Source organism: Lissotriton helveticus, chromosome 1_1 (assembly GCF_964261635.1).
Source record: "Lissotriton helveticus chromosome 1_1, aLisHel1.1, whole genome shotgun sequence".
NCBI lineage: Eukaryota > Metazoa > Chordata > Amphibia > Caudata > Salamandridae > Lissotriton > Lissotriton helveticus.
The window spans coordinates 766519903-766540050 of record NC_136057.1 but is presented as its reverse complement, the minus strand read 5'-3'; the positions used below and the strand labels follow the sequence as shown (position 1 = coordinate 766540050).

At 44.2% G+C, this 20148-nt stretch overlaps 1 protein-coding gene across 10 annotated transcripts in view; it reads right to left on the bottom strand.

The window, feature by feature from the left end:
* Nucleotides 1–20148, bottom strand: part of ANKRD26 (ankyrin repeat domain 26) — a 1096841-nt gene that overhangs the window by 717995 nt on the left and 358698 nt on the right. For 6 of the 10 annotated variants that reach the window (XM_078674326.1, XM_078674328.1, XM_078674331.1 and 3 more), the window contains exons 14-16: nucleotides 15667–15695; nucleotides 15504–15585; nucleotides 15381–15425 (exon numbers count right to left, since the gene is read on the bottom strand). In XM_078674326.1, the coding sequence (XP_078530452.1) occupies nucleotides 15381–15425; nucleotides 15504–15585; nucleotides 15667–15695 (156 nt within the window). Of the gene's footprint in view, nucleotides 1–15380; nucleotides 15426–15503; nucleotides 15586–15666; nucleotides 15696–16023; nucleotides 16123–20148 lie in introns of all 10 variants that reach the window. The other 4 variants (XM_078674324.1, XM_078674330.1, XM_078674325.1 and 1 more) reach the window with 1 other exon arrangement.

Genomic DNA, 20148 nt, shown 5'->3' with positions numbered 1-20148 from the left:
ACACCTTTTGGGCGCAGTCAATTAGGCTGAATTGGAGGGAGATGAACGGTCACCCTTCTTATAGACCGGAATCACCTCAGCTCCATTCCAGGAAGGTGGTATTGGGCAACTGCAGAAATTCCGTTAGCTAGTGCCAGAATGTATGTTGTCCAGTTCCCGACATCACTTAAAAAACATCGCCCGGAATGCCATCAGGTCCTGGGGCTTTAGCCCATACGATGGAGTTAATGCTGGACCTGACTATGGGTATGGAAAAAAACTTGCTGGCCAGAGGGTAAGCATGGTCTGGGCTGCAGGCATAGGTATCTGGCTCGCAAGATCCAGAGTATAGTGACGAGAAATGGTCATACCAGGCTGCAATATCTATGTTGTTAGTGGGTGGCGGGGCCTATATGAGACAGAATCACTTCGATTCATTACGAAAACAGGCCTCTCTGACAACATCGATTCTCCTCCTATTCCCTTTTAGCCATAGTCTGGGCTAACTTGTAAGACCTCCATGTGTCTCTCAGTTCAACCACACTGTTTGCTTTAATGGCCAATGCCAGCTTTAAATCGGAGGCTCTAACACTCCTGGTTGAACGAGGCAAATTGCGACCTAGTATTCTTGGTGGTGCACTGAGGGCGTATTGTTACTCTAAAACACGAGGCAAACTAGGTAAAAAGAGGACTGTGACAAGCCATAATCTCGTCCAGACCTCCCTGTTGTTGAACTAATCGGAGTATCTCTCTCGTGCTATCCAGCAGATTGAGTTTGATTGCTTCAAATTTCCCTGTGTCCATCGCTACGTATGCCCATTTATGTCGTCTATTTATCATTAGTTGGGCATACCTCCTTAGTCATAAGAATGGATTTAGGGGGGCTCGGATGTTTGGCCCAGGGCGATGCCAAGTAGAGCTCAAGGGTGTTGTGTTCACTATCTGTGGTAGACCCTACAATCATATTGTCCCCTCCAGGCCACAGTCTCAAATCTAGCAGGAAGTAGTCAATGCAGCTTATTATGGTAGTTCTGTAATAGGTGTTGGCCCCCATGTTATCTGATTTAGTGCTGCCGTTGCTAGCCCCAGGCCATTGAGCTGCAAGGCCGCTTGGGACCATTTTTTGAAAGGGGGTAGGTCAAGGGGGAGGCACGAGCCACTACTCATCTTCCTCCCTACTATCACATATGTCCTAATTTTCTACGGGTTCAAAGGTGACATTAAAGTCACCAGCTATGATTGATGGGGCCTGAGTGGCCCTATCATCGAGAAGCTCTTCCAACTCTTGAAGAGTGGACGATCTACTTCCAGCTCTAGTTCTTCGGGCATAGACATTGAAGATGTCTACTCCTGGACCATTCCCTCATCTGATTTGGATCACTGAGATGCCAGGGCTACTGTACTGGAGCTATCAAATAGTGCATTAGAGAGCAATGTGTACCCAAATAAACAATTCCCCATTGGGTCGGCCTGGCTTGCTGGTAGTTGCTAGGCGATGGAACGTGATCTATCCAGGTATGTGAACAGGGGTAATACTCCAGGTTTCCTGGAGAATACAGATGCCATAGTGTTCAATGTATTGGATCCAATACAAAAAGGCCACCTTTGTCCTCACCCCAGTAACATTCCATGTTACCAGACTAAGCTTAGGGGGCTTTGCTTGGTTAGCAGTAGGGGAAGGTAGTTTATCGTCAGCAGTATACCCTGCTTGTGCTTCTGGCTGGAGTGTGGCGGGGCGAATTTGTTAGCTGTCTAGGTTTGTGCTTAGGGAGTTGGACTGCAGGATCTCATCAACTAATGGGAGTTTGACTTGTTCAGTAGGAAAACAAGTTACTTACCTGTAACTTTGGTTCTCCAGTATTGGAAACTTTCATAGATTCCCATGCTTGTATCATGCCCAGTCGTCGGAATGGGAGTCCCCGGTATACATAAAACAGCAATAAAGAAAATCACTAAAACAGAACCTAGGCCTAGGCCTATTGCTATTTTGCAACCTATCCACCTTCTTTTATAAAATAGACCAAAAAAATGAACAACCTATCAGATTAGCCTCACCCCCTAGAACCCTCCTGAGAGAAGCTCAGATTTCCGTAGCCGTTGTGTAACCAAACCACTGAAGATGGAAGATGCTGAGCTTTCCCAGGGGAGGCGGGTGCGTTCATGGAATCTATGAAAGTTTCTAAAACTGGAGAACCAAAGTTACAGGTAAATATCTTGTTTTCTTACTCCAGTATTGGAACTTTCATAGATTCCCATGCTGGTATTAGAGTAGCTAGCAGTTATCAGCACATTTTTCTGAACTATTACAAATATCAAACTAGGAACAAAGCCATAGTAAACAAATCATGAAGACATTTTCAAAGTTCAACAATATACTTAGAAACTTTAGAAACATAAATACATAAGGTTAACAAATTTGCTAGAGCTGATAAAACAGTAATATGGAAGGAGGGATGAAAGGGAAAGCTCACCACTACTGAAAGAGGTTCCTCAGGACTGCTTGGCACACTGCTGTATCACTCTGCGTTGCAGAACCCAGGCAGTAATGCTTTGTAAACATGTGCGTACTGCTCCAGGTCGCTGCACAGCAGATCTCCCAGAGAGGAACACCAGCAAAGAGAGCTGTAAAAGAAGACATCGCCCTCGTGGAATGAGCACTGACTCGACCCTCCAGAGGCTTACCTGCTGCCTTATGACAATATTGGATAGCATTGGTGATCCAAAGAGCGATTCCCTGCTTGGAAAGGGGAAACCCCTTACGAGGGTCACTCAAAGCCACAAACATTAGAGAAGAATTCCTGAAGACTTTAGTTTGTTGAAGATAGAACTTTAAGCACCTCTAAATGTCCAGAGAGTGAAGTGCTTTCTCCACTGGAGTAGCCGGTTGAGGGAAAAAAGTTTTAAGAATTACCGGCTCATTCAAATGAAAGTCCGAAGGAACTTTGGGAATGAATTTTTTTGTTAGTACGAAGAACTACTGTTCTTTTTTGAACTGTAGAAAGGGTTCCTGAATGGTGAGAGCCTGCATTTCTCCCACACGCCTCGCAGAAGCCAAAGCTAGAAGTAGCGCTACCTTCCAGGAGAGGAATTTCAACTTTGCTCTGTGAATAGGCTCAAAGGAGGCTTCATAAGCTGGGCGAGAACCAAGTTCAAATGCCAAAGAGAAGGAGGAGGCTTTACTGGAGGGAAAACTCTGAAAAGTCCCTTCAGAAACTATTTAACTATCCTTGCTGAGCAGAGGGAAGGGCCTGAAGACATGTGTCTAAAGCGAGAAATTGCCGCCAGATGCACTTTGATAGAAGAGTGAGCCAGTACCACTTTTGCTAATGTTAGAATGTATGGAAGAACTTCATGCGGCTCCGATTCAAAAGGATGGAGGCCATTGTGTTGACACCAGATAGAGAAACGCTTCCATTTCAATCTGTAAGTCTTATTCGTACTTGGGGCTCTTGCCTGAGAAAGTACATCTTTACATTCTGCTGAGAGATTCAGACCTAGAAATTCTCGCTGCTCAGGAGCCATTCCAAGAGCTGAAGAGACTGAGGATCTGGATGCCAGACTTGGCCCTGGGACATCATCAGCAGCGAAGGAAACGGCTGCAAAGGCAGAGGAAGGTCCAGGGAGAGAAGGTGAAGTTCTGTGAACCAAAACTGTCTGGGCCACGCATGGGCTATCAGAATCATCCTGCACGATTCTGCCTTCAGCTTCCTGAGTAGCGTGGGGATCAGAGGAATAGGGGGAAAAGCGTAAACAAATGCGCCTGGCCAGGCCATCGAAAGCTCATTCCCCAACAATCCCGGATGGTGAATCCTGCTTGCATAGAACCGGCATTTCTTGTTCTCCGGAGTGGCAAAGAGATCTATGTAAGGTGTGCCCCATCTGTGAAAAACCTTCTGAAGAGTGAAGTTGTCCAGTTCCCACTCGTGGCTGACAGACTTCAGTCTGCTGAGAGTGTCTGCTGCTTTGTTAAGGACACCTGGAAGATGTTCCGCCCTGAGTGATATCTCTTGTTGATTGGGCTTCTTGCGACAACAGTCGAGATCTGGTGCCTCCTTCTTTGTTTATATAATGCATGACCGTCGTGTTGTCCGTACGTATAAGAACTGTCGACCGCTGTATTCGTGGAAGAAAGGCTTGCAAGGCTAGGCAAATCGCTCTGATCTCCAACAGGTTCATATGCAACAGACTATGCTGAGGCTGCCACCGTCCCCTTACATGAAGATCTTGCAAGATCGCTCCCCAGCCTTTGAGAGAGACTTCCATAGTTATTATGTGTGGAGTCGGGGCTATCCTACAAGATAGACCTTGAGAAATGTTTTCTTTGGTCATCCACCATGATGAGGCCTCTCTCATGGCCTCGGTAACTGAGATCTTGTCGTCGAAGGATTCATCAACTTGGCGCCACTGCAAGTCTAGCTCCTCTTGAAGTGGACGCATTCTTAATCTGCAGTGAGGAATCAGAGGTATGCATGAGGAGATGGAACCCAGCAGGGACTTGTAGAGGCGCACTGAAAGTGACCTTCTTTTTAACAATCGGGAAGCCATGGACCTTAGCTTCTCTTGCCTCTCCAAGGTCGGGAAAGCCTGGTTTACTGATGTGTTTAGAATGGCTCCCAGAAACCTGGCTGTTCTTGATGGACGGAGAGAAGACTTCTGTTCGTTGATTGTTAAGCTGAGATTGGCAAACAGGCATGTACACGTTATGACTGCTTCCTGTGCTGCCTGTTTGGTAGGAGCTTTATGCAACCAGTCATCAAGGTATGGGAAGACCTAAAGCTTTTGTTTCCGCAGAAAGGCTGCTACCGGAGCGAATACCTTTGTGAAGATCCGAGCAGCAGATCACTGTCCAAAGGGAAGAACCCTGAATTGAAAATTGCTCTTGGCTACTGAGAAGCGAAGAAACTTCCTGTGAGCTGCGTGAATGGATATATGAAAATAAGCGTCCTCTAGATCCTGAGTGGCCATGAAATCCCCTGAGTTGAGAGGTCGAAGGATGTCTTGTAGAGAAACCACCCGAAAGGATTGTTTGATGAGATAGGTGTTGAGCTCCCTCAGATAGAGTATGGGGCGCCACTTCTCTAACGTCTTCCGGATCAGGAAGAACCAGGAGTAAAACCCCTTTCACCTTTGAGAGATATGGACCGGTTCTATAGCTCCTTTGAGGGGCATTTGATGGACCTCTAACTGTAGCAGACGAAGATGTTTCGATACTGTGGCGCGAGGGGGCTTGGATGGTGATGGTTGGACAAACTCCAGGGTATGGCCGTTTTGGATGATGTTCAATACCAACCGGTCTGATGTTATTTGCTACCAGTTGTGGAGGAAATATGAAACTCTGCTTCCCACTGATGACACAGGAGAAGAAGGGGCAGTAGTGAGAGCCAGCAAGCTGCTATTGGCGCTTAGAGTTGTCTCTGCCCTGGCGACCTTGTCTTCCTCTGTTGTTCGAGCGAGAGAAAGAAGAAGATTGATTCTGCCGTTGATTATAATTCGGCTTGTAGGATTGTGACTGTGAACCATACGAAGAGTACCGTTGTTGTTGGTAACCTCCTCTATATGAAGAGTTACCTCTTCCTCTCACTCCCCGGAATTGGAACTTGCGGTACCGAGGAGTCCCTAAGGATTTTGCTATTTCTGTATCCTTCTTAATGTTTTCGAGCGCATCATCTATATGTTTGCCAAACAGCGCTTCTCCATCAAAAGGCAAATCGAAGATCTTATTCTGGTCTTCCGGGCGGAATCGAGTGGCCCGCAACCAGCCCTGTCAGCAAAGGTCAGCCGTTCCAGCCAAAGACCGAAAAGCAGTTGTTGCAATCCACTGCTCAATCAGTGATCTCTGCTGATGTTATCTCGCCCTCCTGGAGAATCTTTTTTGCCTCTTTCTTTCCCTCTTCCGGCAACTGATCGAGATAGGGGGACAGGTCGCACCACATCTGGCGATCGTAACGTCCAAGTATAGCCAAAGAATTAGCTGCTCTGACCAGCAGGCTGGACATCGATAAAAATCTTTTGCTAACATTATCCAGACGCCTGCCCTCTTTATCTGGAGGGTGTAAAGATTTAAGCAGTCTTCATAAAGTTTAATTAGTGGTTTATTGACAACATTTTCAGCTGAGCTCCACGCTCACCGGTTACTTCTTCAAATTAACATTCTCCCTATCAGCAATGACCTCAAACATTCTATTTTACCACTGCTACAGGTCAGTCAGCTGTGACCTCATTACATTCCATGCTTCAGCATTACATGTTCTTACATATCTTTCCCCTTAACACATTCAAATAAAAAAGTTTAACATACATATAATAATACATCTTAACACATTAAGGAAACAAGACTACCTCTAAACAAAAGTAGAGCCTATATAAGAAATAACTGTAATAGAACTTGAATCTTATTGACACATCAAAAATACAACTCTTGACCTTAAAATCGACATATTAATGACACACCAGAAGTATAATTCTAGACTTTACATATATTAACTCATACTTCTAGTAGCACCATTTACTAGAATCACCACACTTCGTTTGACTTCCTTCACTTTGCACGGAGTAGAATATTTACCTTCACCCTTGCAAACAAAACTCTTTTTTATTACTACCCAATCTCCTGGTCTTACACTACTCCGCTTCACACCTTTCCTTTTATTATAATATAGTATGTTTTTCTTCGGTGCCCTCAAGACCCTCCTTTGAATTTCTTCACGATGTAATTCAACCTTTGTTGCTGCTCAAATCAGCCATACAGGGCACTCTTTTAATCCATGTTTCCTTCCCTTTAAGGATACAAATGGTGAAACACCTGTTACAGAATGTGTGGAGAATCCCCCACACAAAAAACCTGAAACGATTGATCCCCCAACAGTAAGCTAAGCCTCCCTTTCAATCACCGAATAAGTGATCTCTGCACCTTGCAATCTTCTGGATGCAAAGCCAATTATGCTTTCAATACTATCTTTGACTTGAGTCAGCACCGCTCCAACTTTACTAGCATCTGTCATGATATATGTTTTGGCTGTTACATCAAAATGCCACAATGTAGGAGCGCAAGTAAACTCCTCTTTATATGCAAAAATGCATCTTCACACTCTCCACTCCATACAAACTCAACACCTTTCTTTAATAACCTTCTTAAAGGTTCTACATTTTCTGTAAATTCTTTCACAAACTTAGCACAGTACTCTGCTAGGCCTAAGAACGATTTCAATTCATCCTTAGTCTGTGGTCTGGTTGCATTTTCAATCGCTGCCACTATGCTTTTTTTGGACTTATACCTTTGGCATTGATTGTATGTCCTAGCTATGTCACTTCTGTTTTTCTGATTTGACACTTTTCTTTTTTTATAGTCAAACCATGTTTCTGCAACCTCATCATTCCCTCTTCGCACAACTTATCATACTAAGAAACATTTTCTCCCACAATACGTAAACCATCCTGAAAACACAATACATGTTTTAAATCTCCAAATATAGTTGTCATTGTCCTCTGGAAGACCGCAGAGGCCGAGGCTAAGCCAAACGGCATCCTCTTATATCGATATGCTCCCAAGGGAGTCACAAAGGACATTTAGTGTCTAGATTAAGTATGCAAATCCACCAGATGATAAGCGCAAGACATATCTAGGACACTAAACACCATTGCCCCACCTTCCATTGTCAACGTATCGGAGATGTTGGTAAGTGGTTGTCCTCTCAAATACATTTATTCAGGTCACGTAGATAATACATAAACAAATCTTTCCTTCAGCCTTGGGTGCCACCACAATAGGGGACAACCATTCGGAAGCCTCAATTGGTTCAATGATTTGCTGGTCCAATAATTTATCAGTTCTTCTTTCAAAAGATCTCTCATTAGGAACATTCCTTACTCTATGTACCACAGGTTTTACTCCTTCTTTCAATATGATCTTTTGCGAGAACTCCTTCAATAACCCCAAATTGTCAGAGAATACTTTTGGATATTTCTTGAAAAGATCATCATGAACTTCTTTCACCACATGTTGTACAGCTAACATTACTGGTTCAGTGGCATTAGGATTGATGATTATGCCTAAATCACGCTGGTGATGCCACCCCAGTAAGTTTGAACCATAATCAGTAATATAGACCCTTCCATACACCTCACTTCCCTTAAACGTAATGGTTAACCATTTCATCCCTAGAATCTCTATTCTCTTATCAGCATATCCTACAGCTTTTATGTCAGATTCAAACAATGAATGATTATTAGAACATTTCCAATTATTTTCATACGTCTCTTTGGAAATCAAAGTGAAGAGACTCCCAGAGTCAACCAATACTCCTACCGAGATCCCACCCAAAAGTATATGACAGTGAGGTTTCTCTAATTTGTCAGTGCTCTCTAATTGTACACCAGATTCCCTCAAATGTTTCATTACTTTACCACCCGGTGCCTCCCCATACACAGTGGAAACTATTTCAACTGTTGAAATTAATTCTTGAACATCTTCACAACCATCCTCTTCATCAGATTCCTGATCAAACACTTGAACACTTCTAGCATTTCTGAATTCTATCTTGGTTTTACACATCTTTGCAAAATGACTGCTTTTCCCACATTTTCTACAAACAGCATTTCTGGCAGCACATTTCGCACTAGATGCGATATGTCCTGGGGCACCACAATAAAAACATTTTATAGCTCTCCAATCATTTGCTTAACTTCAATTTCACCCTTAGGTTTCCCTTCAGTTATCTTTTTTACATCAGATTTCCCTTTTTCTTGTAGTTTACTCACTTCACCAATAACAGCTTCCTTCTTCTCAGTTCCTACATTATCCATTTCCTTTTGCCACAACGCTGTATGCTCCATCCCTTTGGCAATCTTGATAGTTTCTTCCAAATTGAGATCTTTTATCAATAACTTCTCTTTCATTCTTTTATCATTCGTACATCTGACTATCTGATCTCTAATCAAAGAATCAGTTAATTGTTCAAATTGACACGACAATGCCAACCCCCTCAATGTTGCAACATAAGCTGCTATGTCTTCGTCTTGTCTTTGTACCCTAGAGAAAAACGTCTTTGTACCCTAGAGAAAAACGTATGCCGTTCCAACACTAGATTAGTTTTAGGAGTAAACTGGATATCTAACATTTGTATGGACATATCATATACATTATTAGGTTGTCCATCACCTATACCCAAAGACACTTCAGGTATGATAGTCATATATTCTTCTCCCTTCGATGCCTAAATGGTGAAGTAAGATTGCTTGCCGCCTGAGGGTCCCATAACGATCACCACCGATAGCTAATAAATATGTAATAAATAATTTCTTCCATTGTTTCCATGGAATGGGTGGATCGCCAGGAGAGGATAAGAAAGGTGGAGGTGAAGACATAGACTGATCTCCCATTCTTATAATGTAATTAACACAATAAACTAAAAAAAATATTTCAAATAATAATAATCCAACATAACAAATTGATATAACACATTTTTGTAAAGTCTTGTCCTTTTTTCTTCCTTTGAGCTTGAGGAGGAGTAGTTTTCTTCAATGCTGCAAATGTTGATAACAACTGCCTTTCCTCTAATAACATACTGTCAGCACACGAATTAGCCAATAGAGAACTGACTCTAATCAAATAGTTCAGATGTCAGAAGATACAGACATAAACCAGGCTGGCCGCTGCAATGAAAGGTATCGAAGCTCACATATTTATATATTTATGCGAGGGAACAGTTTAACAAGTCTGACTCGCGCCGACATACGCGCCGAGTGTCAAATTTATGCTTTAAAGGCTTTTAGCTTTCATATCTGACTTGCGCCGACATACGTGCCGTGTGCCAGATTCATCCCTTGAAAGCTTTCAACTTTCACTTGTTGAAGGGGCTGAACGTACGCTGATGTGTACGTAACACAGAAAGGCAATCACTTTGTGGTGTTCGGCTGCTCAGACTAACATGGACTGACGTCTACACGAGATACTTGACTCGTGACAGCTTGTGCTCGTGCTTTGGGTGCTCACGCGCAAGAGTTCTTAATTAAATAATGATCCGAGATGATTACGCACTGAAAGCCGTAAATGACTTCAACATAGCAAACCATTAATCACACAATTAATCTGCACCGTAATCTTTTCTTTTGGTAAATCTTGTTTGATGATGCACTTAGTCGGTTACACACTGAAAGCCAGCGCCGATTCAGTTATGCGCCGAAAGTCAAACCACTTTCACACTGCAGGCAATTAATTACTTTCTACACAGCAGCTCAATAAAACTACTAGTGAAGTCTTCTTATCCTTTCCTTAAAGTAAACTCAGTTTTGGATATTTAACAAGAAGACACTTGCCTTAGTAATCCAATTCTTATTCCAGGGGTGAAGATGCCGTCCTTCTGTCCCATGCACAGGTTTTAGAAGTCCCTGTCGCCAATGTAAAGATTTAAGGGGTCTTCATAAAGTTCAATCAGTGGTTTATTGACAACATCTTCAGCTGAGCTCCACGCTCATCGGTTACTTCTTCAAATTAACATTCTCCCTATGAGCAATGACCTCACACATTCTATATTCCCACTGCTACAGGTCAGTCAGCTGTGACCTCATTTACATTCCATGCTTCAACATTACATGTTCTTACAGAGTTGTAAGGGGAGCTGAAGGATTTCTAGATTTCCTTTGAGCGGCCTGCGAGATGACAGAGTCCGGTTTAGACTGGCTGGTCAAACTGGCTGAGCTACCCTCCAGAGCCTTATATTTTTTCTCCAGACGAGGTAAAACTGGAATGACCAGGCTGGATTTTACATTGCCTTTAAGCCTTCCTCCCAAACATGGTCCACAATCGGAATTGACCGGACCGATTTCTTATAAGGCTCCTTAAAATCATAAAGGAAGCACTCAGATTCCACCTTGGTCATGGAAGGGCGAATCTTTTAGCGGCCCAATCCATTAAGTTATGTAAACCCCCTATATCTTCAGGGGGGGAATCAACAGGTGCCAGAGCAGGAGAAGCTGGATCTGGAATAACATAATCAACCCACTCCACTTCTGGATCAAGGATTGTGACATTGCCTTGGTCGTCGTCTGAGGTGTCATCCTGGATGGGAGGCGCAACCGGTGGAACATCCTGCGCTTCCAGCAGTGGTTGAGGCTGTGGTAATTGAGGTTCCACGGGCGAGCAGGAGGAACAGTAGTAACCGGCACTTCTACTGGAACAGGAGGCTCTGTTGCAAATCTTTTCCTGTAATCCAAGAGCATAGCTTGTAAGTGTGTTAGTAAAGAGGAGGGCATTTGGAACATCTCCTGATGATAGTCTCGTTGATATTGAGAGGGAGGACCATACTGCTCAAAATCTTCATACTCCCCTTCAGAATCCGTGTCCTGGCATTTGACATGTAGCTGAGAAGAGCTATCAGCGTAGCCAAAAGGTCCCTCCTCCTCATCCGATTCCTCTTCTTCAAGGAGAAGTGCAGGAGGTAAAGGCTCCTTGGCGAAGTGGTCTCTGGTTCGATTTGACGTTTATTGAGCGAAATAGAAATGTTTTCCACCGTCGACTGGACTGTTGATGACGAAGAAAGAATCGTCGACGAAGAAATCACCGTCGTCGACACAGCTGTCGTTGACGCAGTAGTCGTCTATGTCATCGTTGTCGAAGTTGTTGGCGTCGTCACACTCGTCGTCGACATCCTCGATGACGTTGTCATCGTCAACACCATCGCAGACGATACAAATACCACCGGCGTTGAACTCGTCGACACAGAGCCCTGTGTCCGTACCGGTGATGAGGAAACCACCGTCAACGAGCCCATCGACGGGGTGAGAGCAGTTGAAGACTGTACCTTAGGCTTTTTCGTCGACGGAATCGATGACGCGGTCGTCAACGAGTGGGTCTTTTTTGATGATTTTACCTCAGAAGGCAACGATGATGGCTTTTTGAAGGTCTTTGATGCCGCAGGAGGAGAGTGAGGAACAGAACTGGATTTCCTCTCAAGACTTACTCCTTTTGATAGTCCTTCACTCTCCTTTATACCTTGGTGAGGAGATTCAACAGGACTAAGCCCTACAGACCTATCAGAGGTATTTTTCAAGACCTTACCAGGGCGTTTCTCAGAAGGTGAAGGAGAAGCTCTACCCCTTTTTTACAGATCTACGGGAAGAGGTCGCAGAAGATGTTTCGTCGCTGTCACTGGACACTGGCTTCTTTCTTGACTTTAGCTTCTGGAGCCAGGTCAAAAGACACCCTTCACGATCACGCAGAGTCTTGGTAGAAAAGGTACGGCATATCTTACAGTCTGCAGCCTTGTGGTCTGGGTACAGACAGTAAATACAGTCCTTGTGCTTGTCTTCAATGTATAACCTCTTCTTAGCACAGGTAGCACATACTTTAAAGAGGGCCTTCTTCTCTTTATCTGACATTCTTGAGACATTGTTGATGAGAAAACTGTTGAACAAGTTGTAGAAACCAAGCTCTAGGAAAAAAACTGAGCAGAACTCAACGTGCAGTAGAAAATCTGAGGTTCTGAGTATCTCTCAGGAGGGTTCTAGGGGGTGACGCTAATCTGATTGGTTGTTCATTTTTTTGGGTCTCTTTTACAAAAAGAGGTGGATAGGTTGCAAAACAGAAATGGGCCTAGGCCTAAGTTCTGTTTTAGTGATGGTTTCTATTGCTATTTTATGTATACTGGGGACTCACATTCCAACGACCAGGAATGATACAAGCATGGGAATCTATGAAAGTTCCAGTACTGGAGTAAGGGCTAGAACTGCTGTTTTTAATGTGTTAACTTCGATCCTCAGATCTTTTATAATCCTGGAGGTAACCTGGTCCTTCAGGACTGGTTCATCTGTGGAGACTTCACCCCTGATAAAAGCTGTTGCTCTTTCCCTATCTCTGCCAATAACCCCTTTCCCGTATGACCAAATGACCCCCCAGTCCCTCTTCCCTGTGGGGTGCAGGTCAGATGCTGGAGCGGAAGGAACCTATTAGATAAGACAAGGTCGGAGTCAGAGGTGGCCCGCTCTGTGTCTGTGATAGACAGTGTAGGATACCTTGGCTCCACCTCAACAATGATAGGCAAAGGTTGAGGCGCTGAAGAGTGACTAGGGAGAGATTTTTCGTGCTGTGGTAGGTTTATTAAACATTTGTGGGATACGTTTTTGGGGATTTAAATTTGAGCTGCTAGAGAGGACGGACAGGATGGGAGGGGCTGGAGGTTCAGTCAGGGCAGGAAGGACCGAGGGGACTAGAATTTCCTCAAATTCGACAGATCGGCGATGCGGTCGAGAACACAGTTACACTCTGTGGACTTGCAGGCCTGCTTAGATTTGTTAGACTTTGGCCGAAACCCCCCACTCCGGCTCCCACTCTCACAGTCAGTGGAATTTCTTTTCCCCATGGTAGTACTTGAATTATATTTTAGAGAAGAATTGGAATGGGAATGAAGGTGGTGCAAGTGTACGCAGCCCCACAGTAGGTCCAGCGCAGCTCTTGTACCAGGTGCACTCCCACTCATATAGCCCTGAGCTCCAGCAGAGGACTACCAATAGTATCCTGAGTCACAAATGCATAGTAGAAGGTCAACACTGAAGGCTGAGCACTAGGGAAACTGCGAGTTTGGGAGACTGAAGTCCAAATACCAAATAGGAATCCAAGATGCACGGGTATGGAGCAGAATAAGACAAACAGTCTGTGGGTAAAGGGTAGAAGGGCTCACAATAACTATAAGCGACGAAACTGTGAGTTTATCAGTCCAGGTGCCTCTGCGTCTCCAAAATACCAAGGGGGTGACCCTGCTGTGCCTCTTCCTGGCAATGATGGGCAAGGACGGGCTAGGAAAGGTGAGGCGGGAGTGTTCTGGTGTTTAAGAGCAAGCAAGGGAACCTGGGACAGTGAGTCCCCTCCTGCACTACATTGGCAACAATTTCAGGCTCCCTGTAGTTATTCCTTGTCCCTTAGCACCTAGGAGTCTGTGTTGGCTCTGTTGGTGAGTGCCGTCTTGCAGGCATTCTGCGCCCCTCTGCAACATAAAATTGTAGTTATAATCCTATTTATGTGAAATGTCCTGATTTTTTTGGGGCTTGGGAAATTTGGTCACCCTAACTCAGTGTAATGATGAGCTTGATACTCTAGTCAGGGGCTCAGTGAGCCTGTCAAGGTAAGGTGTGGCACGAGGGTGCAGAGAGCTTCAGCTGTATCGCAGGGCATCGGTACACCCCCTTCCAGGGTCAACCCCCTTCCAAGCATAGGCTGCGCATGATGCTTTAATCCTTGCTGGCTCCATCCAGGAAACAGTCCCCCTAACTGCCGACCCCATTGGGGGGCAGTATAAGGGGGCAGAAGAACCACAGAGCAGCCTCAGACCCTCTCCCCGTGGGGCAATAGAAAGGAGGAATGCTGCAGCTCAAGCTTAACACCCAAAAAATAAAAACAGCCACAAGGAAGAGTCCAAATAAAAGGCGGAGTTGAGGTCAGCAAAACTAGGTATTTGAGGCCACAAGGGAGGACCATGTTACACATGATGTGCCGGGAGCAGGGAGGCGCAGAAGCACCAAAATGTGTCCACAGGGCACGTAGCAAGCACCAGCGACACCAAATGAAAACACACCCCCTCTTCCTACATTTCCACGTACCTGTAGCAATACGGAGCTACACACCACATAGCAAGCACCACTGGAGGTAATATCAAAAAGAGGTGTCCCCCCAGCAGTCTCCAAAACCATTAATAACAGAGCAAATTTGACTAGCTAAATTAACAAACAAACAAGTGCACTAATGCTGATTTTTCATCCGCTCCAAAGAACCAAAGTGAAAAGCATATTTTCGAACTTGTGCAATGGAAGGAGGAAAATCCCCCACAGGCCGTAAAATGAGGGGTCTGCTTAACACTCGCATGTGTGCATCGACCCAAAGTACAGTCAAACTCTTTTTAGATGTATTTCCCACTTACAGTTAAAATGTCCCACCACAGTCAGATTTGATGTTAGTTAGTAGGGGTCCTTAAAAATCTCACAGTCCACCATATCATGGTCTAAGTTAAGACAGCATCAAATTTTGTTCAGCACATTTATTAAAGGTCACTTTCCAATAATGTCAGTCGGATTGAACAAAGGCTCTTCAAGAACTGGCACTTTGATTTCATCTACAGACATGGAGAGGAAACTTCATAACATTTAGGTTTTCAAAATGGACTTGACTTTATTAACCATAAAACAGCGTGATGGGCAAACCTTTATACTAATAGGGTTAAAAACGTTAGCTGGAAAATGAAACTATATATTGTTGCTACCATTCTCAACAATACTCACATTCTACCAATGGATCATCACAAAACAGTTTTTTTTAGTTCTACTTTACCCTTTATAAAACTATTTTCAAGTTTAGCTTAAGAAGTGGTTAAAAAAATGATAGTCAATCGTGTCTATTTGAAATGCAGCTGCCTTACCTTCAATATCATCAGCATCATCTAAGCCCAACTCTTCCATTAAATCTGGAAATGAAATACCAAAGGTTAGAGAAAGAAAAAACAAAGTGATGAGGCATAAACAGAAAATGCGTTTTGTAGTACCTGAATTCTGCTTTTTTATAGGTTCTAGGACTGCTGGTTTGAAATCATCTTTCATTTGTGAACTTGCAAGTGTGGAGTTTGGCTGAAAAAAGGAACAGAATTAAGTTACAATACCCTGTACATGTTGTATTTTTAGTGAACGAAAAGGAAACAGTGCACCTACCTTCTGTACTGCAATCTTGACAGAGAAATCTGAAAGGCGAGAAATTTTAAATTACATTATTTTAAAGATAATTTGGTGTGGTGTCCTCCCACAATAACATGCAGAACAAGCAATTTGCAAGACACAAACAACCAAGCAAAGTCTAAAATGACATTCCTTTAAGCTTTAACGTACACTGTACATTAGAATAGCACTGAGAAGGGATACAACTTATAAGTTAGTATTGCAGAAAATACATAGGCATAGATTCCACAAGCCTGGAAGTTATTGAGTTAGAGATTAGTTAATGCTGCCATGCTCAAAAGCAGTCAGTGTGATTTAGGTGTTGTTTGGTGCTGCTATGAATCATTTTCATACCCTCTCGGCCCAATGGCCAATTTATATTTCTTGCATCGTCTAGTTTAGTCATCCTACTTCCATGTGGTCCTCTTATGAAAGAAGGAATATAAAATAGGTCTATGGAAGGAATTACAAAAACACTTACACCCTTAGAATTGCATATTTATCAATCATGGTATTCACTTTGCGCAAAGATGTATAAGAGCTTATTAAAATTATCTTCAAATTACGTTTTAGAAACAGAAAAGTGCAAATACAGGTGACAATGGACTACTAACTTTGATCTCAAATCAAACTCCAAAAGAATGTTTACTGTTCCAATAGCTCAATATAGATTTAGGAAGAATATCATCAGCAAGACTGATTAAAAGTCACTTATCTTGGGTGCTACCGTATCCGACTATCAATGTGAAGGAGATGACATCAACTAAACCCGACAAACCGACAAACCAGCTTCCATTCTGTTGAAGATTATTTACATCGGTGTAGGAAATTGGGTTATTTGCTGTATAGGATGTGTAGAATGCGAAGCCTGCCAAGTAATAGTTGCACAATTTCCTCTTACTGGGAGCCAACCATCCCATTGTAGTGCTTTACTCTCTCAGAGTAGCGAATCCAAGGCCTACACAGGGGAGGTGCTTGGTTCCCAGTAAGGGGAACCTGTAGAACAATTACTTTTGCAGGCCTCATATTCTGCACAACTAATAACCAGTTTTTCAACTTCGGTGCTCAGTGCTGGGAAAATAGAATCAAGTTCCGGTACACATTGCTAACATTTCAGTAGTTCAGTTTTCCCACACATTACCAATGTGTTACTGGGCAAATATCAGACCGCAAGGTTCTGAGTGGGGTTCACAGGTTTGGTTGTGTGAACTCCAGATATGGATAAGGAAACCCAGGCACACACCATGCGGAAACATGGTTGGTTGATGTATTAACAGTGCTTATTATGTTCAGTGTTCATTTCGTTAAATGACATGATGACTGGGTACGATTTCACACATAATGTTCCCATTAGAGTGTCCCAGACCATACTGCCCTTCGAAGCTTAGCACTACACACTATGCTTCTGTATTTTTTTGCAAGTTTATGGACTACAACAGGTACCAGCACCAGAGAAATGAGTGAAGGGGTGTGCCCTGCCTCTGGTTGTAGAAAGCGATTGGGAGTGCCAAGAAATTCTTACGCTTTCTATAGGTAATGAAGATTTCCCAGGAGGGCGGCCAACCAAGAGCCATTCTTTATACAGTTTTTTCCATCATTGGCACAAGGGAGAAACTACTGGAAGGGTGGGGCAGAAGGATACTCAAGTAGTTGGCTCTCCCCCTAGGGTTTCCCACCGGAAAGGGGGTGGGGGTCTGGAAGAGAAATGTTCCCACTGTAGAGTTTGAAAGAAAGTTGTTGTTCCTGTGGTCCTTTTGTGTATCTGGTGTGGAGAGGGAGCTATCCAAGGGTGGCCCATAGTGGTGTGTGTGGCCTTTGAGAGGATGGTTCCAGAAATAGAAGGTGTAATGACTGACCCTGAGGAGATAAGAGAGAGGGATAGGACTCCCGAGATTCCCGGATGGGTAAGTGGTGGACCACAGGATATAAAGGTAGGGTAGGTACCCGAGAACAGTGAAGGATGTCATCCTAAAACTGTTTTTAACTACACCTGAGGCAGTGACTGTGGCGATGCCCAGCTGGATGCCCAATCAGATAGATTCTGTGGGGTTAGACCCCAAGACTGAGGGAAAATGCCCTGTAACTGGAGGGTGTGCAGGAGGTTCTGCCCTAAGAAGACCCCTGCCTGGTGCAATGGTGGTGGACCAGCCTTGGGGAGGATGCGCAAAGCCCCTTGAAGTCCTAGTTTGCCAGGCATTGGTATGGCTGGTGGATGCTTCCCCCAGCATGGTGTGATGGTGCAGGAGGCGTGTGCATCTAAAGTGGCCGTACCAGTTGGTCAGGTGGGGCCTATCTTAAGTGAAGGGATGCAGAGCCTTAATGTGCGATTGTATTTGTCACTTCTGTTTGGGAGGTTTGGTTTAAGCTGTCAAATGGGCAGCTCAGTGGTAGCGGGCAACTAGTGAATGATGTGTCTGGTCAGACCCAACCTCCACTTGTTACCACTGACTAGGTAAGAGTAAACCTATGAGAGATGGCTATCTCTCCCCTATATCCAGCTGACAGCTGCATGTGCTGCAAGATGGATTCTGCCCATTTAATATACACAGATTTTTTGCTTTTTGGACTTTTTACTGTGGGTGAGACTTACTACATGTGTCACACCCAAGGTATTTACATTGTAAACTGAGTCCTTGTGTTTGCATGTGTTTACCACCAGTGTCCGCATTTTAAGACAAGGACACAGTGACACAGCTAGGGTTAGGGGCATTTGGCTGGTTACACGTGAACACATGGCCACACACGTGCGCAGGCTGTATGTGAGACTTCCGTTGTGTACAGCCCAGTTATGGTGCAGAGATAGCCTAACGCATGGGGACTCTGCAGTGTTAAGATATTAACCTGGTATAGGCCTTATAGTATTTAAGGGCACATATAAGGAAAGTCAGTGTGATTTACTGTTTTGTGTCTAGTGACACTATCATTCATATAGAGGTAAATCTGCATTAGAGTGCAGTTTATTTTCCCTTAGGTCTACAACGTCCCGTGAGGTATGAAACTGGGGCGTAAAAGGTGCACCCAGTTCAGATTTGCAGATCCCAAGAATATACAAGTACTTTTTAAAGGTCATCCAGAACTGTCAGAATCAGATCCCAGGCCTCCTTTTGTCACCCTATTGGGCCCAGTTTATTGCATTTCTCTCCAGCAGCAGGAACAAAGGCCTCCCCTCACAAAAGGCATAATTGACAGTGCTTCCCTTCGCTCCTCAGCAGGAAGGAGTGGGATGAAAATCAGCATCTGTTAATTTCCTGTCAGATTGTACCAGGGCTAGGGACAGGCTGAACCCACTGACCAAAGGAGAGAGCCTAGTCCCCTGGAACAAAAAACACAGGAGGGGGATCCTCTTTGACATTTTGATGGGAAAGGCCCTGGCAGTGATATCAGCGAGGAGCGAAGCTGAGACCCCAGAACAGATGTGACCAGTGACTCCTGGATTATGCCATTTGAACTGTCCCAGCCTGCTTTCCAGGAGGGCTGAGAGAGGGGTGGAGAGGTAAAAGAGGCTGTATCAGCAAGATGTAGTTCCACCGCCTATTTAGCCACCAATTGTATTTGGGATGCCAAGTAATAATGTTCCATGCTGGGTAGAGCTAACCCACCCCGTGCTTGAGGTAAGTATAGTTTAGCTAACACCACCCTACAGTGAGTGTTGCTCCATTGAAGGTCTCATTATCCCTTCCAGAGGCAGAAAAAATTACGCTGGGAAGTATGTCGGAAGATTGCCGAAATAATATAACAATATGGGTAATATCACCATTTTAATAAGCGTTACCTAACCTGCAACAGAGAAATGAATCGTGTTCCAGAATTTTATTTGGGATCTTAGAGCTGTAATTCCTCTGGATAGATTACCATCAGTCGGTGTGATAAATTCGTACTCCCAAGTACCAAAATACAACCGGGTGGCAGGTCACCAGTGCACCATCCACCACCAGACAGGGTGCCTCTGTGTTAGGAGTAAAGGGAAATAAACATTATTGCCCCCAGTTCACACCCAATCCTGATAGCATAGGAAAGAGTTTAAGTGTATCGGGATGATATGGGGTATCGCCTGCAGGTCCCTTATGTATAGCAAGATGTCATCTGCATAAAGCGAGATGGCATGTGTCTCCTTTTCCAGTTGTATACCCCAATGTATCGCTGATTGACGCAGAGTCATGGTCAAAGGCTCTATATCTAGGGAAAATATTAGTGGGGAAAGGGGGCACCCCTGTCTAGTCCCTCTACCAATCGTTAAGGGCCTTGAGACCAAGGTTCCTAGACGGACCCATACTGCCGGAGTTCCATACAATAGCTTGACTAAACTTAGGCAGTATGGGTCAAACCCAAATCGTTGCTGCACAGCAAACATATAAGGCCAGTCCACTGTATCGAAGGCCTTCTCTAGGTTCAAGACCAGGCATCCTGCTGCCGGCCAATCCACTGTAGCGCTAAGCATTACCTGGAAAAGTCTGCAAATATTTAAAGTGATGCTTTGGG